This window comes from Thamnophis elegans, chromosome 2 (genome assembly GCF_009769535.1).
Source record: "Thamnophis elegans isolate rThaEle1 chromosome 2, rThaEle1.pri, whole genome shotgun sequence".
NCBI lineage: Eukaryota > Metazoa > Chordata > Lepidosauria > Squamata > Colubridae > Thamnophis > Thamnophis elegans.
Window position 1 is genome coordinate 119,689,093 of NC_045542.1, and position 25,849 is coordinate 119,714,941.

General features: G+C 38.5%; 1 protein-coding gene across 1 annotated transcript in view; it reads right to left on the bottom strand.

The window, feature by feature from the left end:
* Nucleotides 1–1,211: 1,211 nt before the first annotated feature.
* SLC41A3 (solute carrier family 41 member 3) overlaps nt 1,212–25,849 on the bottom strand; it is a 32,800-nt gene continuing 8,162 nt past the window's right edge. The window contains exons 3-11 of the mRNA XM_032238995.1: nt 22,066–22,173; nt 20,353–20,424; nt 18,795–18,939; nt 15,640–15,786; nt 10,118–10,262; nt 8,800–8,879; nt 5,088–5,222; nt 3,632–3,780; nt 1,212–2,701 (exon numbers count right to left, since the gene is read on the bottom strand). Of these exons, the coding sequence (XP_032094886.1) occupies nt 2,516–2,701; nt 3,632–3,780; nt 5,088–5,222; nt 8,800–8,879; nt 10,118–10,262; nt 15,640–15,786; nt 18,795–18,939; nt 20,353–20,424; nt 22,066–22,173 (1,167 nt within the window). The 3' untranslated portion in view covers nt 1,212–2,515. The remainder of the gene's footprint in view (nt 2,702–3,631; nt 3,781–5,087; nt 5,223–8,799; nt 8,880–10,117; nt 10,263–15,639; nt 15,787–18,794; nt 18,940–20,352; nt 20,425–22,065; nt 22,174–25,849) is intronic.

The following is a 25,849-nucleotide window of genomic DNA, read 5'->3' on the forward strand; positions in this document are numbered from 1 at the left end:
CCCATCTGCTGCCATAAATTCAAAACCAAGTGCCATCAAGGTCTATGTGTGCATGGTTCAGGATTCTGGGAACTATAGTCCCAAAGCCTCAGGTAGGAAAAGCTCTCAAGTATGAGCAGTGCAGAGAGCTTATAAAGCCACATCTTGGTTTAGAGTACAACAACCAGGTTTGTTTGGGAAGAGAAATGATGTTACTTAAACAAAAATAAAATCAATGTACACTTGGAATATAATAATTTACAGATTGTTTGACCATTCCATTTCCCCCCTTCATAAAGTATATTCATTCAGATCCTATTAGTTATTTATGGTGATGTTACATTAGCTGCAGTGCAAGTACATAGTAGTTCTTTGGCTGCCAAACGGTGCTAATCCTTTCCGTTCAGAGTGCACTGGATTGGAGTGGGGGACAGCTAGCTCTACATTTAGAAAGGCTCAATAACATTCGGCAGCAACATCTGGGACTTCTGTCCCCACCAAAGTCACCTCACGCGTCACATTGGGGAAGGTCTGGCACCAGCTGGATTCATTCTTCTGCATAAATGCTGTTATTTTTCTCACTGAATGGGTACCTATTTATCTACTCACATGTAAGATGCTTTCCAACAGCTAGGTTGGCAGAAGCTGAGGCAAATGATGGAAGCTCACTCTGTCACATGATGCTAGGGCTCAAACTGCAGGGAGTACAGACCTTCTCCAGTGTCATTAAGCCACTGAGCCTCTATTCCGATACTATAATAACCATTCTAGAAATGTTTTACTTAGTGACGGCAAATTGAAGGAATCTCATGTTTTGGTGAAAGTTATTCAAATCATAAAATAAGGAAGCATTTGTGAGGCTTTCCAATATATATTTTAGAGTTCCCCTTGTATGTTTTCTTGTTGTAGGCAGGCTGAGGTTCAGGTTTTCCTCAGACATAAAAGATAGCTATGTGACTCTGGGACTCCCCACACACAATCTATTTCTCAGGGTAGTTGTGACAAAAGTGGGAGGCAGGAATAGCATGGATGTCATCTTGAGTTCCCTGTGGATGTATGCCCATCTTTAAAAAAAGAATCGCTCTCTCAGCTGTGCTCAATGCAGTTTTCTACACCAGACTGATTCATATAATTCTTACTATTCATAAAGCTGATACATTATCCCACATCTTACCTGCTGGATCTTAGAAATTATTAGCTTAATAACTAGCCCTGGGCCACATAATGAAGCCATCCAAGTACTAACTCTTATTTATATTTTATTTTGCATGTGTACATTTCCGTGACCCCGTAAAAACAATAATCTGACTTGAACATGTTAAACAAAACAAAAAAGAAGAGTGGGAAAAAAAGATGGAAATTTGATTAAGCCTGACACTTGTGCTGGAGGCTTAGGGAAATTCAACCCCCATTTTTTCTATTGTAAAAATTCCTTTGAGTAAAAACTCAGCTGACACTGGTCTCTGGGCCAAAAATAAATGAATTTATTTCCCTGCCTTTGGAAGAGCTAAGAGGTCACAAAAAGGTTTTGTCCCTGACCCAGAATTCATGAAAGCCTGTTCTTCCCACCACGAAGCTATTACAGACACCAAACTTTATTCACCAAACTTCCTCCTCTGGCTACTTCTAGAATTTGGCTTTTAGATTTAAGCTGGTTCTTATTTTCAGATTTCTCTGCACTAGTCAGCAAGAATCTTTGGCCAGGAAAATAGCATAGTGAGATAGGAAAGATCAGATGCTGATTGCCCTCCCATCACTGACTGTTGCTTTCTTCTAAAACTTTTCTGCCCAAAACACATTTTTTTTATTTTCATTCCTATATACAATCAAGTCTTGAAGTTTCAATATTTAGGTCAACCCCCCTCCCCCAATTATGTATCCCTGTTTAAGTGCAAGAAATTACACACACCTATACACAGAGACACATATCCCATTCCCCAAGTTGAATATTAGTGGACAGACTAAAAAAAAATAATGCAAAGTAATTTTCACTGAGCAGGTTGCCATAATGCATGAGGTGTCATGAAGCGGATTTTGATCTATTGTACTGTAATGCTTTGTCTCTCTTTTTTATATATATTTAGGGATTCAGTGAAAACAATCCTGGACATAATTTTCTTTTTTTGGGAACACATAGCAGTCAGAAAACAAAATGCCTTTGTTGATGGGTGATGGAGACAATGTGGGGTCTCATCAAGGATACAAGCTCAACCCCACTGCGAACAGGGGTTAGCTTTCTGGTAGCATCAATAGAGTGTTCAAACGAAGCCATTGTGGCAAGATTCCTTGTGGTTGAAAAGCTGATCAGAGTACTTCACAATCCTTTCCTTGCTGACACTTCAAAAGCTGTGATACATGATTATGCTACGTCATTTGTAGCTCTTTTCAACTTTCAGCTATGCAGTGTTGAGAGCCAAAGGGAGGAGAGACAGGCAACCTATTCCAGTTTAGGAATCCGGATGCCCTCTTTTCATTACCCTGTTGTTGAAGATTATGAGAGATTTGCAGGTGGGTTGACACTACGGTTGAAACAACTTTAGTTCCCTAGCTTTGGCTCCAACCCACTGAGCAACCAAAGCAAGTAGAAGCAAACTGCCAGGAAGCCAGTGCCTAGGAGATCTCCCAGGGCAGTGAGGTAGGGGATGGAATAATTGTCAGGATCCAGACCCTTTCTCCACATCAGTCGCACAATGATGTCAGCCATGTAGAGCAGAATTCCCACCTGCAGGTGAGAAACAAAACAAGGGCAGCAGTCACCAGCATGCAATGTGTCATGATATCGTAAAACTGCCATCTATTCCATCAGCTGGGATAGCTGCAAGTCAGTGGTCGGTTCCTAACTGGTTTACTACCGGTTTGCTCATGCTCACGTGCGTATGTGCGTGCGATGCTTCTGTGCATGTGCAGAAACAACCGGAAAGTTGGGTGGAGTCTCCCGCCGCCACCACTACTGGTTCGGCCTAACCAGGAACAACCCACCGCTGATGTAAGTGCATACATTCCACAGCTGAGACAAAATCTCCCCCTTCTCATTCCTTTCCCCCATTTATGAGGAATAAAGTATGTATCTATGTCATTTGGTAAGTTGGGGTATTGTAATGCCGGGGTCTCCCAGGCAATGGCCACTCAGAACCAGGCTGCGGAAGTGACAGGTGAGTGTGCATGCCTACTGATCACGCTAATGGAGCTGCGTGTGCATGTGCTTGCTCGCAACTCGCACAATACCAAGGGTCCCCCACCCGGTTGATCTCAAACCCGGAAAGGTTCTGCTATAATAGTATGTGGAAAGCTGTTGGGAAACAGGGCAAAGAGATGCTGCTTAGGGAATGGTCAGGTAAGAGATAGCATAGTCTGCAGCTGGGCAGTGAGTGCAAGAGCCTCACAAGGGACACTCCCTAGTTTCTTGGTCTCTAAAAGAAATAGGAGAATTCATCTTTAGGCTTGCAAACTCATGTTAATGTAGCTTTACGGTAAAGCAGAAATAGCTTATCTGGTTATGTTTTCTGCCTAATTTGTCTGGTAAGGCTTGGGGGCGGGGGAAATGTAGACAAAGTGTTCCACACAGAAAAGAGAGACTTTAAGGTGATGTTAATGGATAAAAATAAATTATCCTAAGCCAGATCCCAAATTCTAAAGGTCAGTTTCTAGTTACCTGCAGAAGAGCAGCTATCAAATAAAATGCCACAAAAGTGAAAGTGATGGTTGTGTGGCCCCCCCCAAAGAAATGTATAGCATAGAGGAACATCAGGTGTCCTGGGATCACTAGCAAGATGAGGACTCGAGCCGATTTAGAATTGATACCTGCAGAAAAGAATAAAGATTGTAATTATGATCACACGATCACAAAAAAGAGCTGAGTTCTTTTTGTGCTAGTCATTCCACACTCTTGGGGGCAGTGCTCATCATCATTTCAAAGCCAAAGAACCAGTGCTGTCCAAAGACATATGGTCATGAGGATGGCATGACTAAATGCTGAAGGTGCACGGAACACTGTTACCTTCCCACCAAAGGTGGTCCCTAATTTTCTACTTGCATTTTTACATGCTTTCAAACTGCTAGGTTGGCAGAAGCTGAGACAAAGTAACGGGAGCTCACTCCGTTACGCAACGCGTAATTCTATAGAAACATATCCATACACACATTCTTATGTACAGTTTTTGATTTCAGCACTACAAGGCAAACCCTAGAGAGGTCCAAGTGAAGATTACTGCAAAATTTAAATTTGGTAATGTATCTTTTAGATGCCACAGCTTATTTAGCAAGTGACAAATTCATAATACTGAAAAAATATAGAAATGGCAGCTAGAGTTTATACATTTTGAAGCCCCTTAAACCTGACTAGGATTGTAGCACTATTCAAAGAGATAATTAAGTTTTCTTTCTTTTTTCTTCTAAAAAATATTTGCCCTAACTGGCAACATATTGAACATTATTATATAGATCTCTCTTTGTCACTTTTCCACTGCTTTTACTGCTGTCCTTATTCCTCATCTAAACAATGTTGTATAGAAGTCACTCTGGGAATTCCATTCCAATGGTAAGAATACTGATACAGATGAGAACTGGATTGAATTGTATTGGGTTGGATTGGAAACATGTGTTTCTCAAACTGAAGTGAGTCTTCTCCATAGCCAATAGATCTAAATTGGCATCCCAATGAAACGATTATGAAAGATGCCCCAAAGGTGCTTTTTCAAAAGGGAGCCGGACTTCCTAATTTTTTTTCTTTGAAAATGTTTCACTTCTCATCCAAGAAGCTTCTTCACTTCTAATGAATGGTGGGAATTCCCCACCAATCAATTAAAAGTGAAGAAGCTTCTTGACTTGAGAAGCAAAATGTTTTTAGAGAAAAAAACCCCAAGAAAGTCCAGTTGCCTTTTGGAAAAAGCACCTTTGGGACAACTATGATCTTGAGAATAGTAAAGAAGATTATGCAAGTCACAGGAACATAGGCAAAGCAATTCATTGTGGCTTATATGGACAGCAACCTTTCTCATTGACTTCTGACTGTGGGAAACAAGAGTAGTTTTCTGTATCACTCCCAGTAAAGTACTAGGATAATTCTAGAACCCAGGTATGCAAATAGCAAGGGGCCAATGACCTCCTACCTGAAGCGAAGAAGGTGGTACATGGATTAGGCCAATGCTGCCTCATTTTCTGTGGCAGGACTCCAGGCATGCTCCAGAAATGGAGAAACGTGGATATGCGACTGGCCTGGATAGCCACCAAATTGCCACCAACACCTGCAGAGGACAGAACACACGTGTTAACCCTCTATAAGAGAAACCCAAAAGCCTAGCCCAAAGCCATGGAAACATGGGTGCAAGTCATGAGGGATGTTCTACTACAAGGGAAGGCCACATTTGGATCTTTATAGCCCACAATTAACATTTTATAGCCCAGGATTGGCCTTGTGGGGATTTGCTGAGGATACAAATCTGACAGACAGCATTATCAATAAAATTACCAATTGAAGAAATACAATTTTCTCTTTTTTTTCACCTTGGATTTTTGCAGGATTCATGAGCTGTTCTTGTTTTAGGAGCTTACACTGTATTTTTTGGGGGGGAGGGGGCATTCCTACCACACTATGGCAGGAAATGGAGCTACTGCTGGTAACTAACATTTTGTAACTAAAAGTAGAAATAATTCTGAGGCCACTCAGTTTACTCATTCCTGTTCTGGAAGGAAGCTCCTAGTGAAACCATTTAAATACCATCATATTGTTTATATTGTTCTTTTTGACGATTGATTTTATGATAAGTACACACACATGTACATATAAAGTAGAAAGCGAGAACATTTGAGCCCCACTTTAAAATTCAATAAATAACGTAGAGGGATTATACAATAAAAGCCTTACCTGGAAGTAACCTCAATGCAACTTAGTTGATATGGAAAAGGAGATGCATTTGATCTAGTATTGGTGGCAATCAATATTTGGCCCTAATCAATATATTTTTAATGTAAGACGAAATTGGAAATTCAGCAGACTCAGAGGTTCCCCCCCCCCGCCTTTAGAAATGGGCAGGGCTTTTTAAAATGTTTATTTATTATCAAATTTATTGGCCTCTCATCTTACCACAGGTAACTCCTGCTTCTTTCCAAGAGATTAAAACAATTTTGCAAGGAATTTGTGGAGGAGATGCCACTTTTTTAAAAAAAACTTTCTGTGACAAATGTAGGTAAGGTAAGTTTGAGATCTGTACCACTCAAAATACTGACACCGGGAGTCTGTTCTCTACTTTTCATTTTTTTCCCCAGAGAGAAACCTCAGCCCAAATTCCATATAGAATTCTGTTCTTCCTTTCTTCAGAGTCATTAACTTCCTGGCCTTCACAAACACTTAAACATTGAAGCAAATATTGGCCCAGCGCTAATATTTTTACATCAGCATTCTGCAGCAATTAAGCTTGTGACAAGTTTTCAAAAAGAAGAACTAATTCTTGTGTGAACTAATATACCTATTATCCAGGGGTGGGTTCCTGCCAGTTTCTAACCTCTTCTATAGAAGAGGTTCCACAAATCTACAGTGCCGTTTAGAACCGGTTCCAGCTCCCTTCCCCCTGCCCGTCTGCACATCATCAAGATGAAGAGCGAGAGGAGGAATTCTGGGAATTGAAGTCCAGAAATCTTAAAGCTGTCAAGTTTGAACACCCCTGGGGTTTTTTTCTAAAGGGGTAGGGTGTAAGGGTCTTGTAACTTGACAGCTTTAAGACTTGCACACTTCAATGCCAGAGTTCCTGAGCTAACATGACTGGAGGAGGAATTCTGGGAATTGAAGTCCACAAGTCTTAAAGCTGTCAGGTTTGAACCCCCTGGGGTTTTTGTTCTAAAGGATTAGGGGTGCAAGAGTCTTGTAACTTGACAGCTTTAAATGCCAGTGTTTCTGAACCAACATTTTGGTTGCTAAGCAAGTTTCAGCACATTTTACAAGTTGGCCATGCCCAGTCACATGACTGGCAAGCCACTCCCACTCGGTCACATGACTGGCAAGCCACTTCCACCCAGTCACATGGCTGGCAAGCCACTGCCACCCAGTCACAGGGCCAGCAAGCCACTCCCACAAAGTAGGCCACACCTACAGAAGAGGTTCTAAAAAAATTTGAAACCCACCACTATTATCTGTCCATGCTTTCACTCCCTTATGCAGAGACAGAAGAAAAGAGTTTTCTCCCCTTTTTTCTCAGCTAGTAGAGCAGGTTTCATATCTCCTTTCTCCCCACACTATGTATACTTTATATAACAGATCCAATCCAAAATCATAATTCAAATGCAATGTCTGCCCTGGATCCATCTTTGGTCAGACTTTACAGGGATGCCACAGTGGGAGCAGAAGAATAGGAAGGGAGTAAATCATAACAACATTCTTTCACATGAGATCAATGTCGGGCTGCTGGCACCTGGAGGGGAGTTAACAAAGTTTGGCGGCAACTGAGAAAGGGGATTGATTGGGCCATGTGATGTAAATGTCACTGGACAGGACAGGGTGTGAGTTTTAATGTGGGTCGGGAAAAGCGTGGGATTTCAGATTCAGGTTTTCCCCAGATATGCCAATATGACTTCTCTAATAAAATCTTACTTTGATGGATTTTGCCTTGGAGTTGGAGCTGGAACGGTGACACGAAAAAGCACTGTTCACAACATGATTTACTCCAGGATGTACCTCCCCTCCCCAGCATGATCCTCAGCATTTTAGAGGCTCCCAGGGTTTCCTTCCCATGGTGATGTGAGGAGCTGTCATATAACTTTGGCATTAGTAGTCCTCTTCTGTAGACATATCTGGCATAGCCTGTTTGCTGCAGCTCCAATACCTGCTTTTCATTCCATTTCTCAGAAATGAACACAGCCAAAAGGCTTTTGCATTTTTAATCCACTTCAAAAAAATAAACTTAGGACACTATAATCATTTTGTTCCTCTGAGAAAGGCCCTGAGAAAATGGACTCCAGCCATGCCAAGCAAACTTAGAAGACAAATCTGTTACTGTATTTCCAAAGCAATTCAGGTTGGCAAATTGGAAAAGTCACATCCTTCATTCAATTGATGCCATGGAATCTTACATTTATACACGTGGGTTCTCCCGTTCATTTTTATGACTCAAAATGGTTGTGCAATATCCACTGTGTATTGGTGGAGCTTTCTTGACACAAATCCTGCTCTGAGTTTAGACTGATCAAGCTCCTTGTTTCATTCTTTTCTTCAAATTGTTAAACAATTTTGGTCGTTGCAAAGCAGCTTAAACTGGCACCTAAATCTCAGCATGCAATGTGGGCCAACTTATCCTTTACAAACTCCATGCTCCATTATGTGAATAAGTTGATTTCCTGGACCCCTACATAAGTGTTATGAATATACCTAGCATTTTATTGGATTTAATATTCCAGTAAAAATCAATGTATTTGGGGCATAGGCCAGTGGCCTGTTTATAGAGCTTCATATTGGCAGGACTAAGATGTGTGGATATCCACTCCTAGAATTCCCCAGCCAGCATGCATGGTTTAGAGCAATGCAATTCTCCTGCCCAGTAATATTTTATCATCTGAGTTTTGAATTTAGAATGATTTGAATAAATCATATGATATTCTGCTGCAGAATTACAACCCTCACCTTTTAAGCAGATACATTATTCAACTGAGAAGAATTGTAATTACTGAGTGCCCTAATACATCCCCAGAGTGAAAAAGGCTAAATAATATAAGGTGAGAGAATCAGAGTTTATTTATCTTTCCTATCAAACCTTGGAACCCCAGAAGACAATAAAGCAGAAATTGTATTTAATTACATTTCATGTGCATTTTTTTTAAAAAAAATCATCTTACCATTGATCACTGGAACGAAAACAGCAATGCCTTCGAAGTTTGGTTTTGCTACAGTTTTGTCCAAAATTACTCCACCTAAGCTGTTTCAAAACATACACATCTATTCATTAGTCTAATTTACCAGTAGGCTAAATGCAAACTACTATCATTTATTCAGACATTTATGCAACTATATATCATTAGCATAAACTAGCAACATATTCTCAAATAAGAATTCAAGCTTATTGAAGTCAGGAAGTTAAGACGTTTTTACTAATAGAGCAAGAATTTTAATCTTGCTGCCAGGAAAGAGAGCACTAAAAGAAAAAGGATCCGCATATGAAAAGAATTTGATGTCAGTATATCCGTTTGATGAGATCTAAATTCTATCTGTTTCAACCAACAAGAACAGTCAGTCACAGGCCAGTGGAAAGGCAGTTAAGACATGACCACAGGACCATCTCCCAGTCTCAGGTTTCTCAACAATTGTCAGTGGAAAATGCTATCCCTCTAATTATTATTATTTATTATTATAAGCCCAAATGAAAACATTGCAGGATGAAAACTTCTTTATTAAAGATGATGAAGAGGTGGGTTTCTGCCAGTTTGCTCTGGATCGGGTGAACTGGTAGTGGCGGCGGCGGGAGGTTCTGCCCACCCACCTGGACACTTCTGTGCATGCACAGAAGTGTCGCAAGAGTGCACAAGTGAATCGCTAGTAAAATACATTGAAACCCATCACTGAGATGATGGATTATAATTTAAAATATTGGTCCAATATGGATCAATAGACAGGTTTTTATTATATTTTATATTTTACTTTATTGTATTTTAATTTTATTTTCTAGTCTTGGGTTAAGAGTGAGTGACCAGCCCAAAGTTACCCACCTGTTTTACTTATTTGGAGGGAAACATCGCCACTCAAAGCTTCAACATTATTTTCTAGAAGCTAAAGCCATGTTATGAAGTTCATTTTTTTAAATAATACATTAGATAATTAGACAAACAGAGGAAAATTAAAAGCTTGAACATTTTTACTACACCGATTTCAAGCTAGAAAGAACTGCTGAAAGAATCACTCTCAGTGATTCTCCTTTTATTTATTTCAAATACTGTAAAAAAAAAACCACCTATTTTTGGCTTCTTAAAGATTCAAATCCAGATGCTTATTAATAAAGATTTCATTAACATATTCCAGATATGCAGAAAGAGACAATCCCCAACAAAAATCCAGACTTTAAGAAAACTGATGATGATGATGATTATATTATTATACTGATTTTTCCACGGTAAGCACATAGCAATGGAGCAAAGCTCTATCTCCAGTGTTTATTATTACCTGCTGATGATCATTGCAATTATAATTGGCTGCCATCCAGTCTTCAAGACTTCGGCAATGGGAGGACTCTGCCGCGCAATAGCAATCCACAAAGGAATCAAAACAATGAAAATAGTACAGACCATAGGGGACAGGTATGTTACATCTGCCGGGAAAAAAAGAAGATCCCAGCTTTACACCTGAATTTTCAATTCTGAGGGATTAAATCACATCCTCATTTTGGTAAAGCAATTCCATGGTTTTCAACTAAAAACAGAGATGCAGCGATAGACACCCAAGTCCTATTGCCTTCAGAACTGTATTTGATATGGGTATCCTTTTTCAATCACCTGCTATAATAGACCAACAGAACTAGCTAATATGAGAGAGAACCAGAAAATACATTGGACCTAAGAAGGAAAAATGTTAAACATCAGTAATAAGAATGCCCATCTACCAGGAAAGAAGTGCCTGAAAAATATAATAATTCAAATATTTATGTTTTAATTTTTCATCCAGAGAATCTGCAAGGTTTACAGTTCAGAAATATAAAAGATACCATAGATATAATATACTGTAACTGTGCTTTGTAGCACCAGCTTAATAAACAATTACATCAAGCAAGGTCATTATGGCAATAATGCATCAATACTAATTCAAAATCCATAGATTTATATAGGAGGTAGTTCTTCAGGCCTATTTTACTGAGAGTTTAGTATGAATATCTTTACTGGATTAAGGTAAAGGAGCTATGTGTTTATGAAAATGTCATCCTAAAGTATATTAACTCCTAAAATATATTAAGATGTCATTCATCTTTCTGTTGCAGCGGGGAAAATTGAGTTTGTAAACAGGGAATTTAATTACCTAAATGTGGGAAATTAGAAATTCCTAATAAAATATGTTTTTGAAGGGTAATTAAACAAGCTCTTTATTGTATCTATGCAGAAAATATGTCATGATAAAGGACCTAGCCTCTTACGACTCTTAATTATGTGACGTTTTGTCTTTACTTTGTAAAGAAAAAATATAATTACAGCCCCACATAAACCTCATAAAATTGAAGTAGAGACATAGAGATCAAAATATTGACAACAAATAGATACTGCCACAATATTCTATGGAACTTAGATTTGGATTTCAACCTTAATCTTTCAAAGCATTGAGTTTGTTCTTCATTCTTTCATAGACTTGGTTTTGGGATAACTGTTCTGTTACCCCAACAACTTATTTTGTGAATTAGATGAGCAAATGGAGTCAGACTCTTGTAGAATTCCCTGTTACAAAGCAGAATTCAGGTTATCTTCAATGATGACAAATTGAAGCAGAAAGCTCAACCCATGTTATTACCTGCTCTGAGGCTCTTACTATAAAAAGCAGTTTCTGCCACACACAATATCCTCAGGGTCTGAAAAGTTCCACCAGCGATCCATCTAACCATAGCTATGTCTCTCTTTGCTTCTGAGCAAACCTGGGACTCCTTAGAGACCAATGGCTTACACATTGCTACTTTTCTGGGATTCCCATTTTTAGCCAATGCTTTTCTGATGGTGGATTCGTGGACACTGATTTTAGGTAAAACCAGAGAAGCTTACAGATTTCTAGAGGTGGTTTTCGTATGGCCACTCTTGAAAAGTAAATTTTGTCCCTTATTTCAAGCATATACGTATATCACTGTTGAACTGTGGGACTCCAGAGCTTTTTAGTCTTTTCCAATGAGGATGGAGATTGATTGTTTTTAACATTGATCTTTGAATGTTTCTATTCAGCTGAGAATTATGCACTGCTGAGAACATCACTGTTAAAACCACCCATGATTCTTTAATTAAGTATTCATAAAACTGATCTTGCCAGTTACACTTTAACTGAATTGACTGAACTAGAGGAGCATTTTTTTTCCACACAGACAAATTACATGTTGAAAGATTTTGCTTATCAAACAAGTAAAACATGCATCAAACATTGGTGTTATTTATTCACTTAGACATATATGTTAATAGAATTACATCAAGTTCTAACAACACTCAATGAGAAAGATGCATAAAAATTCAGAAAGCCTGAAAGACAGCAGATACTTGTTTGCAAATCAAAGACGGTGCTATTCCTATTTGCTATGTCTCAGTTAATTATGCCATAGATTACTTAACTAAACCATGAATTAATTCATCACACTATTTGAACTGGAGTCAAAAAATGGGGCAAGTCCAAAGAGAAGATCTGAAAAGCAACCAACCATTAAAAAATATATTTAATATATGTATGCTTTTTTTTTTTACAAAGAGATCGGTATATGTACAAACATATCAGTATATTACTTCAGTAAAACCAGTTTTACTAAAGTAATATTACTAGTTTTATGCTAACGTTTTGTTGGCAGCTGCTCTTCAAAGCCGGAGTTTCTTTGAAACTGACTTCTCAGCAGCTTTCAGGCAACCATACCCAAGCATGCGCTAAAATAAGCCCTCCCCCAAAAATAAGCCCTCCCCGAAAATATTGCAACGCAGCAGCAGCCATGAGGTGACCACGCTCGCTGTCCCCTTCACCTCAAAAATAAGACCTCCCCAAAAATAAGATCAAGTGCTTAATTTTTTGGGGGGTGTGTGTCAAAAGAAATAAGACGCTGTCTTATTTTTGAGGAAACATGGTAGGTTATCTCACTCAAATGGTAATAGAAGCCAGAGAAGTCAACTTCTATTTCAATAAAATCTCATTACAGATTTATATATACTGTCATGGAATTAGACCTTCATATCACGGTACCTTCAGCTGTTTTGGATTTCAACTGCCATAAGGATTATGAGAGCTGAAGTACAAGAGCTTTGGGGGAAGAAAGCTCATGTGAAACATCATTATGGCAGCTGAAATCCATTTCTTGTAGGGTTTTTTTTCCCCTGGTTACAGACTGAATTGTATCAGTTGAGATTTAAGTTGACCATGTCCCTTTTTTTCTTTGAAGTGAGTTCATTCCATCTGACCCAACTTCATTCTTTCCCCTATAAAAATCCCATAGTAGTATTGAAATTACCCAACTATTCTGCCTAGAATAAAATGTATTTCAACTTCTATTCTCACACAAAAGAATTACTTCGAGCAAAGAATCCCTCCATCCTTTGCAATGGAACATTCCAAACTAAATTTTCTTCCATTGCTTAAACTGCCCTAGTCTGCCCTCTCCTATCTCTAGTGAATCTGAGCTATAAATAGAATAATTATTACTATCTTAACTTGCTTTCCCATAAATGTCCTGCAATAAATTAATTTATCAATTAGTATCCCTTTGATCATTTTCAAATGATCAAATAATATAGCATCGCAATGACCTTTAAATGACCTCCTTGTAAAGGAGACAGAGAAGAATGCTGGGACAGCAGAAAACAAGCAAGATTCAGAAGCAGAAAGAAGGAAGCTTCAGTAACACCTTGAAACAAACAGAAGAGTGCCAATCTTTTGATACCCTAATTATCTTTCTTATAAGATTCTCCATCTGCTCTCTGTAATTGGCCCAAAGCTGGGCTAGTAGCAACCCAATCTCCAGCCAATGTAGTAGAAGAATTCTTGAAATGTGCTTTTCATTTTCCTGAAAAAGATATTGTGAAAGCCTAAAGCCTGAAATCACAAAACTGCATTAATTGCAAAGCAAGCAATTTCAAAGAAAAGAAATTCAGCTTCCTCGGGGGCAGAAAGCAAGGTATAATTCTACAAATACAATATAAGGTGACAGAAGCTTGCTGCTTAGGAAACAGGTGGAAGTGCTATATCTCTACCTGGTTTATGAGGGGAAGGTGGAGTGGCGAAATACTTGAGAAACCTAAATACTCTGGTTTTGGTAGCAAGATTATTTACATATTTTTCAAATCTCTCTTCTATAATTAGATACAGGACACCATAGCTCTTAGTATCTTTCAGCATTTTAATATTTTGCAGAATAGGTATTCCAGGAATTGCTTGAAGTAGTGAACAAGATTGTTTCCAAAATTAATTTTTAAAACAACTGATGAGATAGGCCTGTCCAGTGAGTTTTATGGATGTGTTTTTTGGGGTCACATCTCATTACACATCAGCTGAGTTCTGAAGTGCATGAATGTGGCACTAGAAGTACAATATAATGCATGGCATGTTTGCTGCCTTTGAAAGAAAGAACAGATCCATCCAGAGTATCCATAACAGTGGTGGGATTCAGTCAGTTCGCACCTATTCGAGAGAACCAGTTAGTAACTTTCTAAGCAGTTCGGAGAACTGGTTGTTGGAAGAAATCTCATTTTGTTTTTTTTTCCACTTTACAGGGCTAATCCTATAAGGAAGGCAGGAAGGAAACATCCTGGTGTTGTTTCTAGCCTAATCTTTATTGCCCTGCTTACAGAAACTGCCTCTCTAGTTAACCCTTATTACATTGTAACAGCTAAGGTGAAGCACCCATCAACATGAGTGATGTTGAGTTGGCCATGCCCACCCAGTAACATGATCTACCCTGCTGGTCATTAGGGCAGAGAACTGGTTGTTAAATTATTTGAATCCCACCACTGATCCATAAGTAGCCATGTGACCTGCTCTCATTTTTTAAAATTGTAATTTCTCCTATTGTTATACACTTCAAAAGGAAAAAAAAAGATTGAAAATAAAGTACAAAGCCTACAATTCAGCCAGCTTTCAAAATATTTTCTAGATCATTCAAAAATATCTACCTGTGCCTGTACTGCTTCATAATATGAAACATTCATGCTTCATATAAAGAAAGAATAGTATGTGTGTGTGAAAGAGAGAGAGAGAACTCTGGAACGCCTTGAGCAATTTCAACCAAACTTAGTACACAGATGACTTACCCTCTGGAGAAAAATACTGTGGGGCACCTCTAACAACCCTTGGGGGGGGGGTGTTCTGTTAAGATACAGCCTGTTGTGCCATACTGCCATACTGGTTTCTAGTGTACAAGGCGGTGGAGTTACCATGGTAATAGATTCATAGTACTCCACAAGGGGGCTCTCTCTGGTAAGGGGGAAAATCCAACATTAGAAATTATGTTTGGTCCAGACATTTCCCCCCAATGAATAAATAACCGGGCAATGGCCAGGTTATCGGTTAGTTATATATAGTGTCCTGCCACAAGGACTGAAGGGATGATGGAATTTGGAGATGCTTTAAGTTTTTTTTCTCTGCCAATTTAAATCTGCCAAAATATTATTTTTATATAGCTTATATTGGCCCAGAAACCTATTATTATTAAGGGTTAGGATTACGGTTAGATAATTTCCAGGATATTCGGCATCCAAAAATGTTGATGCTTGTTATTTGTTACTTCTACCAGTCAAAGATCTTTAATTTTTCTGCATTGGTAATTTGCCTTTTAATTCCTATTAATTAATGAACAAAGGTCATTAAAACATTAAAACTCACTGAGGTAAGTATGCAGAAGCTTGTCCATTACTGCATTCCGTACTCAGCCTTCCAAGTCATCTCCCACCGATACAGAAAACTATTCCAAAATAACATTTTTTGTAATGTATTGAACTTGCTGCTGAGTTCCTAAGATTTTTTCATTAACGTACCTATATATCTGAAGAGAATACTGCTAATTCCAGCCAGCAGACTAAGAGTAATCAAATCTCCAAGGCTTGCAGCTATAGGAGTAGCAACATTATCTGGATTTATCCCAATCTTTCTTGCTCCAATGATCACACCAATCATCAACAATCCTAGGAAAGAGAGAGAGACCACAGATTTAGAAAGTTTCCAATAAATCTGCAGAATAGCAAAAGTTCAGAACATCCGTGGGACTTCTTCTTTCCTAGAGCTCACAGAACTAGAAGCAGTAGGCTGATTTGCCAGGGTCTTATAAGTGTGACTAGAATGGAGAGATGAGAGAATAATATCAGATTTTTTAGCATCTGGGATACAATAAAGAGAATCAAAAGGTACTGGAAAAAAGCAGACCAAATACAGCACCAAAAGACCATTATTACAATTTCAAAGTATCATTAGGGACTATAAATAATTCTTTATCATTTTTTAAAATATTCACTTCAATTTTTCACATTGTAAGGCTTAGAAGTCAAACAAAATGAGTATATTAACTATGGAGTTGGGGTGCAGAGAAGAGAGTCTGTACAACTGCATAGCTATGTCAAAGAAAGGAAGATCCCTTGATGAATTATTCTGTTTAATCTTCTTCACGCTTTAATTTCGTTATTGGTGCTCTTACTGCATTCAACAACCATCTTTCAACTTCATGCTTTCTCAAAAAATCCATAATTGAAGCCTACTTGCTTTATCACAAGTGTTCTCTAAATCAACAATGTACAATAAACTTTATTTCATTCAAAATTTCTAATGACCTCCTGAAGAGCAACAATCTTATCTGCCTATGTCCCATCTGGCATGAAACTGTACTGCACGCTCCAAAATTTGTTCCCTTTGTCTAGATATCACAGAAAGAAGTGGGCCGTCATCTTTAAAGACTGCCGCTCCATTCATATTTTGCATTTATAGACCAGCATATCTCATGTGAAACATAGCCACTCGTTCCTTGCTCTTCTTAAAAAGTTATATGCTGCTCTCTTGTGGAAGACCTGAACACTTCTTGGAGCAAAACACTTTTATTATTAAGCCATTTTTCAGGAATAAGGCCTCATAATCCTGACAGGATAGGAAAAAAAGCCTTAACTGTGAAGAAGAAAAAAACTGTGACAAGAATTGCCTAAGATGAGGGGAGAGTTTTGTGTAAGCAGAAGAAATCTCAGGAGAAAGAACACAAGGTGGTAAGTAAGATTTATGTAAAGAGTAAATAAACCATAAGTGAGGCTGTTTTCCTAAAAATCCCTGCATAAAGCCATTTAGCTGAGGGTTCTTACAAGTTTCTTGCAAGTGCCCAAGGAATGCTTGCAAGGGATACTATGAGAAAATGATTAGTTTTCTATGATACCAGTATTTTTAAGAAATAAAGAAGAATGGAAAATAATAGCTCCTACCTCTATGGAACTGATTCAGAATTTATACCTGTTATAAATGGTGTTGCTATTTAGAAGTTCTGCTAGTTTTGAGAAACAAAACTGTATCTCAAAAGTGAGTTTCTTCTCAGCTGAAAGTTACTTTACCTAAACAATGTCATTGTAAAACAATATCATGGAGTTGTCCATTCTCTGTGGCAATACTTTCCTATGGAACAACATCCTGCTAGGGAGGAAGATAACTCTAACCCTCTTAGTCTTTTGTAAAACATTTAGACCTAGTTGTTACCCCAGATTATTTATGGGGTATTTATAGGGCCCTGTGATTAAGCAAGCTCTGCTGATTAACACTGCTTAACTATATGAGACATGATAGCAGTGTTCCAATTTCTCAGGGGTTGCCACAAAGAAGAGGGAGTCAAACTATTCTCCAAGGAACCCGAGGGTAGAACAAGGAGCAATGGGTGGAAAGTAATCAAGGAGAGAAGCAACTTAGAACTGAGGAGAAATTTCCTGACAGTTAGAACAATTAATCAGTGGAACAGCTTGCCTCCAGAAGTTGTGAATGCCCCAACACTGGAAGTCTTTAAGAAGATGTTGGATAGCCATTTGTCTGAAATGGTATAGGGTTTCCTGCCTAGGCAGGGGGTTGGACTAGAAGACCTCCAAGGTCCCTTCCAACTCTGCTATTGTATTGTATTGTATTGTATTGTATTGTAATGTATTGTATTGTATATTTCTGAGTCACGTAAGGTAGGTTGAAAATTAACTCATACAAACAGGATGGGCTGCAGCTCATGCTTCGTACACAGGACTCCAGATTCAGTCATCGGCAATTGAGTGCAAAAAGACTATTCTCTGAAACCCTGAAGAAATATAGCCTGAGAAAGCAGACTAGGAGTGTGCAGGTTTTCTGAGCCACAGAGGACACTTGACTTTTGAGTGGCTTACGGAGCCCACACTGCTTAATACTGTAGAGACAAAACTAACATTCATTTACACTTAATTAAATTAACAGATTAACAGAGTTGGAAGGGATCTTGTAGATCATCTAGTCCAACACTCCCATCCAAGCAGGAGACCCTACGTCATTTCTGACAGAAGGCAGTTCAGTCTCTTCTTGAAAGCTTCAACTGATAAAGCTCCCACAACGTTGATTGCTCTCACTGCCAGAAAATTTATCCTTATTTCCAGGTTGAATATCTTCTTGGTCAGTTTCCATCCATTATTCTTTGTCTGGCCTTCAGGTGCTTTCGAAAACAGGTTGACCCTCCTCCATGCTGTGACAGCCCCTAAACTATTGGAAGACTGATTCAGTCATTCTTCATTCAACTATTTAAATTCAGTAGCATTAATACAGTTACTCTTCATTCAACTATTTAATTGCCCCGCTGGTCCACGGAATCTTGTAACTGAAGTCTTCCATTGCATCCATGGCTTTGAGGAGGTTGCATCTCAAGCAATATACTTGCAAGTAAACCAGATGGAGTATTGGTCTGGTCTGGCCCATTAGAAGGACAGATGCCTGGAACAGGTTACTATTTAATGTATATGGTAATGTATTTTCATACTCCTATTTATTACTGATACAATTTATGTGATTACCCAAGGAAAGGATACACACTGTCTACAAACAGGTATGAAATACTGACCAGGAACCAAGTGCAAACTATTTGTATGAGGAGCAGAATTAAAATTTCAAAGCCAGGGCCAACTGGCATTCCAGGAATCAGCAGAGTTAAAAAAAAACAACTCACCAAGAAAAAAGGCAGCTACAAATGCTGTTGTCAGGCTGCTGGCACACAACACAACGGCATGGTTCAGTTCCAAATACCCATTAGAGAGTGCGCCTAGAAGGATTGCTGCTACAGCTGCCAGAAGGCCTATCACAGTGGCCTGTACCTGTCAAGCAGAAACAATGAAGAACAGAACACGTCAAGAGCCTGTAGTGTGAGATCAGTTCAGAAGCATTTCTGCAGGTCTGTTTTCTAGATGGTGGCATGAAGGGCAGTTGACTTCTTAATGTGTCGAGTCTCCCCAATAGCATCATCCAAGGATGATTAAGCTTTCCAAGCAGATAAAAGCAGTATGTGTTTTGTCCTTCACGTTATCTTTGCCAGTTACTCGTTTCATAGTACAAAGCTACTTTTCAGGCAGACTTATGAAAGTAAGTTCATGTGTGAAATAGCCGATCGGTAACACATGAAGTGAATTTCACCCTTCGCAGGCTTCTCTTGAACAAGATACCTTAGGCAATTATTTTTAGTCAGCTGACAAATGTTTTCTTAAGCAACAAAAAGATTGAAACTTCATGCAAGAAGGTAGTAAGGAGTATTTGTGAATAATTTGATTGTAACTTTAAGCGCTTAACTTATGATAATTCAGGGGATGCTGAATTGTAAATTGTAACAATTCACTCTTGGGATGCTGATAGTTGTACTTCCACAATACTTGGCGGGAGAGCACATATTTCCCTTTCCATCATCTAATCAATTAAATCCTATATTTAACAAGGTAATTAGATACTCACAGTCATAAATCAATAAGCATTTTTAGCCACTGTCAGTATTTTATACTTCACGACACTTTGGGTATGAGTAAATGGGCACTGATTTGAGAGAAATGAAACTTGAAAATCTAACTCTGGGTAATTAAAATGTTACTGAATTGCTAGATGAATTTAAGTTTAAACTATTAAACTTAACTGTAGTTCTGAGTGACAGGAAGTAAGTTGAAAAGTGATAGGAATTATCATTGGCTTGACTAGTGAAGGGAACTTTCTGTGTAGATCTTTCCATTTTCTTACAGTACCTAACAAACGTATGGCTGTAGGAATTGGTTACTTCTAGAACACAAGTGTCAAACTCGATTGCATCACATGACGTATCATGACATATCGTGACATTTTTTGCCTTTGGAGCGGGCATGGCCTGCACATGACGCATCCAGCCCAGTTTGACAGGCCTGTAATCTAGCCTAACAGCTCCTACTGCCACAAATCAAAAAGTAATATGTAGCTTCTCCGACTTTCATCCTAATTTCTGTACAAAAAATATATATAGAAAAAAAGTAGTTGGAAACAGAAATGTTATAAAATGCCTGGACTTTCCCCCTAAACATGTGAATAAATAATCACCTCATTAGAATAACAAACAAACATCAAGGCTTTGTACAAGAAAAAACAACAGAACTTCCATTTTTGAAGTGACACAATTAATAATCAGCTGTAATAGGTGAGTATCAGCTCTATTATCCAAGGGTTCTAATTGGCTAGTATTATCCAAAGATCTCCGTAAAAAATGTAGACTTGCTTACCTGAATCAAGGCCATATTGCAAATAGCCATTTTCCATTTTTCCTGTGTATTATCCATCCGGCCGGTATTAGCCTGGAATGCATAGGAGAGAAAATTCATTTCTTACGCAGGGAAGGGAGCCATCTGCTACAATAAGATGGTCCCTATCTTTTGGCAGGATTATGCCAGGGCACAACTATCAATCTCATTCATTTTCATCTTTATGAAAAACCACTAGAGATACGCCTGCAGGGAATGGATTTCTTTTTCCTTCCAACTGGCAATGTGACCAGTTCAAAAATAGATTTACAAGGGCTGTAGCCCAGTTTGGAGTACATTTGGATGCATAAAATCAGGAGGCACAACTGAAAAAGTGTCTGAACTTCATACTCATCTCCAAGGTCTGCGCCTTTGGATTTTATTGTATCTTTATGCTCATACTAAGCTATAACAACAGTTCACCCAAATCTAAAAATGTTTCAAATCTCGGAGGGGGGGGGACATTTGCAAGGTTTGGGAATTCTGACCATAATAAAGCCATTTGTTTAGGTGAATAAGCCAGGGTGATAGCACAATAGGCTAATCCCAATCTTGCTGGCCTCCCAGAAGGGCTCAAATATCTCACTTTGACATTTGGCCTAAGGATCAGAGAGAAGTATGGAGACCTTAAAATGGCTGGACTGTCCTTGAATTGCTGTGTTCTCTCAGGGAATGTACTCTATGCCTTTAATGGTTTAATTGTTTTTATTTATTTATTTATTGGTACTGTTTATGCTTTAATTGTAAACCACCCAGACTCAAGAATATGAGATGGGGCAACTATGTAAATTGAATGAATGAATGAATGAATGAATGAATGAATGAATGAATGAATGAATGAATAAATAAATAAGGAAATTATAGTCAAACAATATGCAAGCCTCCTAAATGCTTCTAGTGAATGATCTTCTAGCAAGAGGAATATTTTTAACTCTTCGGGTCAACCTAAATGATTGGTTAATAAGCGTGTCATTAATTCAAGATGCCAGGCTTAATTCAGAGGCATGCACATGCAATACTAGCTCAACTGTCCTAAGACAACACAGTACAGGTTATCTCGGGATAGGTTATCTTGGGATGTTGTCCTTTTGGTCGGTAGCTTTTAACCTGATTCAAGTTAATTGTAATGTCTATATCACTATGGTTTTACTGTACTGTAAGCCATCTCGAGCTAAAGTAGTGGATAGTGAGATAGGTGGCATATAAATTAATTAAACAAACAAACAAACAAGCCCTTCTCTTTTCATAATCATGGATGGCAAATAGTACATCTCCCATGTTGTTATATTACACAAGGCAGATCAAAACTTTATTGCCAAGATCTCATTAATAATAGTGAGAAACTTCACTCCTGTCTTTCTGTAGATCTAGGGTGGAGGGCTTGTGGCTTCATCTCTAAAATGGCTCCTTCCAAACTTTGCTTAAATATATTATTGGATACCTAAAATATAATTCTTTCCAAATATGTGGTACAATGGGGAAATCAGAAACACAATTGTAACAGAAATGTTGTTCATGACCACCATGGAAAATAAAACATACAGGTCCAACCTATATAGGTACAATAAGAACTACTAAGCCATCTATGCATTTTCCACTATTGGAGAGGTGATCACATGTCAATACTTTTCTTGCCAAACAAGAACTCTAAATCCTTCTCTGTATATTAAAAGACAACATATAGACTTTACTTACAGCTGTAGAAAGTCTAGATGCCAAGGTCATTTCAAGGTTGCCTTTCAAACCAATCAGGGCTGGAATCAGAATAAACATTTCTCTGATTTTAATGAATACTTTCCAGTGCTGAAAGGGAGAGGAGAAAATATTAATCCATTGTGATATTAGTTGTAACATCAAATTCATATAAGCTTTGAACTACTGTACTACACAGAATTTCCAGCAGTTTTGAATTGTATGTGGTTTTTCAGTGTGGATAGGTCCCCCATCAATATAACTTTGAAAGTGGCAGCTAAATACCTAAGCAACAATTAATAAAGAAAATTGAAATAAATCAGTATTCTTGTCACAGTCCTTAAAAAATATATCACAAAACTAAAGGTAAACTATTTTTTGTTGGACCAAACATACATCATGGAAACTAATTAGACAGTTCCAATTATATCATTCAACCTTTCTTTGCACTCCCAAATTATTTGAAACCATTTCAAAATCATGAAAATAATAAGCAAGTTCTTTAATTTTATGATCTACTTGGTGGCCAATCCTGCACAGCAAAGTTATTTTAGATTGAAGAACACAAAGTTCAAGAGTGTGTTGCTTACGATTATAAATGACTTGAAAGTGAAGAGAAAAAACATACTAGAAAGTGCAGCTTGTGGTGATAAGAGATTTGTATAAGTCTTTTTCCATTCCTTATATGTAATGCATTAATGGTCTGTTTCCTTTTCTGTTTTATGTCTCTAAACTAGAGACACCCTTCAAGTGACAGAATTATTACAGTATTAAAAAAAACAAAACACAATAAACATATTATTGACTACATTGCCTATGCATTTTAAATTACAAATAAACCTGAAATTACAGGGCTGCCACTTCACTTTTCAACCTGTTTTGCTTATTAATAATGAAGCAGGGGGAAAAATGTTTCTAATAATAATATAAAGGGCACAGTCCAATCCACTGATATCAGTGAGGTTTCTCCCTAACTACATATTTAGGCATAGAGTGTTCTGTGACTGCGTAATCATTCATTGGCTGACTTCACACAACATACTACCCTGTTTCCTTGAAAATAAGACCTCCCTGGATAATATGCCCAATTGGGATTTTGAGCACATGCGCTAAAATAAGCCCTCCCCCAAAAATAAGGCCTCCCCGAAAATATTACAACAAGCAGCAGCCATGAGGTGACCACGCTCGCCTCCTCCTGCACCTCAAAAATAATAAGACCCCCCCGAAAATAAGGCCAAGCGCTTATTTCAGGGGTCAAAAGAAAATAAGACCCTGTCTTATTTTCAGGGAAACACGATAGTATAGTTTAACAAAACATAGCATAGCTTAGCGAAACACAAGAGCCTTATATCTGGACAAATAAATAATATTATGCTTTAACATGTTGACTTGATTCACACAACAGACAGAAACTATCCAATTGTGACTTAATGGAGTCTAATGTTTTGCACACAAATCCTGCACTCTTTATATGAGTACATGCATACCTGGAGGATTGTTATAAGGCTCAAAGGCCCTATGAAACAAAGCAACCATAAACAAGAATTTTATTTATTTAGAGGACCCAAATGATTTGGGCCAGTGACAGCCATTCAGCTCTAGGCTAGGAGTTCAAAAGCATAGCTCCACTAACTCACTGCACTAGCATACAGGTAGTTCTTGACTTACAGCCATTTGTTAATTTGTGACCATTCAAAGTTACAACGGCACTGAAAAAAAAATGACTTAGGACCATTGTTCCCACTTGCAGCCATTGAAGCATCCCCATGGTTACATGGTCAAATATTTGGATGCTTGGCAACTGGTGCATATTTATGACGATGTAATGTCCCAGGGTCATTTGATCACCTTTTGTGAGCTTCTAACAAGCAACGTCAACGGAGAAGCAAGATTCACTTAACAACTGTGTTACTAACTTAACAAGTGCATTGAATCACTTAACAACTGTGGCAAGAAAGGCTGCAAAATGGGGCAAAGCTCACTTAGCAAATGTCTCACTTAGCAACATAAATGTTAAGCTCATTTGTGGTTGTAAACTGAGGACTACCTGAGATAGATTATGCTCCATAAATTAAACTTCAGCGAGGAGGCTTTCAATCTGCAATGGACTGATTCAGGCTGATAATGCTCTCTCACACACACAAAACCACAAACACACACCTTTCAAATGACCCCAGAAGGACAACAAAAATATATTCTTAGGAATGATAGAACGCTCTAGTTTCTAGGATGTCAGTTGAAAAGGAAACAAAACAAAACAAAAATTTAAAGGAAGAGAGTAGATAGAATTGGTCTAAGAGCTTAGACTACCCTACAAGAAAAAATTTAATGAGGACCAGGAGTTGCAGTAACCCAGGTGTTCCACAATAATCTCTGCCGGGATTTCCCACCTATATTGTAGGCAACATGAGCAGTTTCCTTGTCACAAAAATAACATATTCTGGCTTGTGGCTGATGAGAACATTCTTGGATCAGTTCAATCCTAGTATATCTTCTCCAGGACACTTTAGAAAGAACATGTGGGCGGTGAATAAGAGTCTTTCATCCGACTCAGTCTGTCCACGAGACTCTTTAAAGAGCCCTGACATTCTCACAAAAGACATCCCGCCCCCGTAGGTAGAACAAATACTGCACTTAGCTCTCACTTAGCCATGTTAAAAATAGATGCTCACAGTCAGCCTACCCCTCATTACCAAGGAAGTTGAAAGAACATACATACTTGAAGAATATCCATCACCAAACCAGCCGCTACCAGGCCTAAACCTGCCAGTATATATGGCCCGATGATCTGTGATGCAATGGAGAAGCCTGTTTCTGGAAGGAATCCACTGGATGATCTGAAAAACTTACAGGTAAAACCTCTGAGTTTCTTCCCCCGGAAGCACAGCTCCAATTTCAGCTCAGTGACCACCATTACTGAATGCCATTAAGCCATGCTAAAGAAGAAGAGGACAAAAGGAAATCCAGAAATCGGAGTAGTCTTCAATCTTCAGTCAGAGTTCCAAGGCACCTTTAGATCACAGTTGCCCCATCATGTGTTTCGAAATCTGCTGTCCTTTTCTTCTTCCGCGGCAGAACAAGGTTAGTTTCCAAAATGCATTCAGATTAGCTGAGCTCGGTTTTCAATATGCTTTGAGTCAGTTTCCAGCTATCACAACCTGGCTGAAAACCAGAAAGACTGGCTGAAGCTGGGACACTAAAGAGTTACCAGCATAAAGAGGGGTAGGTTGTGCTGGAATTGCTTAAAATACTTCAGTCACTTATGTCCTTTCTCCTCCACTTACAAAGACAGTAATTGAAAAGATAAGCTTGCATGGCTGAAATAGTCACAGCGCCATCAAGGCTCACCCTGTGTGACGCTGAATCTTTCTCACTGTTCTAAGGCAAAGGAGAAAGTTTACTTCAGTTTCCTTTTTCCTTTTTTGGCTTCCTCAAGGTGAAGAAAGGTCATTAGGAACAGGAGCTTAATCCTAACTACAAATGCAGAGATTACAGAAGAGCTCAGAGGGAAAAGTAAGGGAGAAAATCTATGAGGCTGCACTAGCTAAAAGGCACTTTCATCCTTTATTTTCTTCTGCTTTCCTAGCTTTGCTTTGGGCACGCAAGTTTAGAAAATAGTCTCTCTCTCTTAATCACTGACTTTCAGAACTCCTGAATGAACACCGATGAGGTTCAAAAGCCAGCGCCCTTATCTGCTGTCATCATTTCAAATTCAGATACAAAAGCCCTGATAACAATCTCTGCAGAACTTATTTAAGGTCATTCTATTCTCTTCCAGTACTTTTCC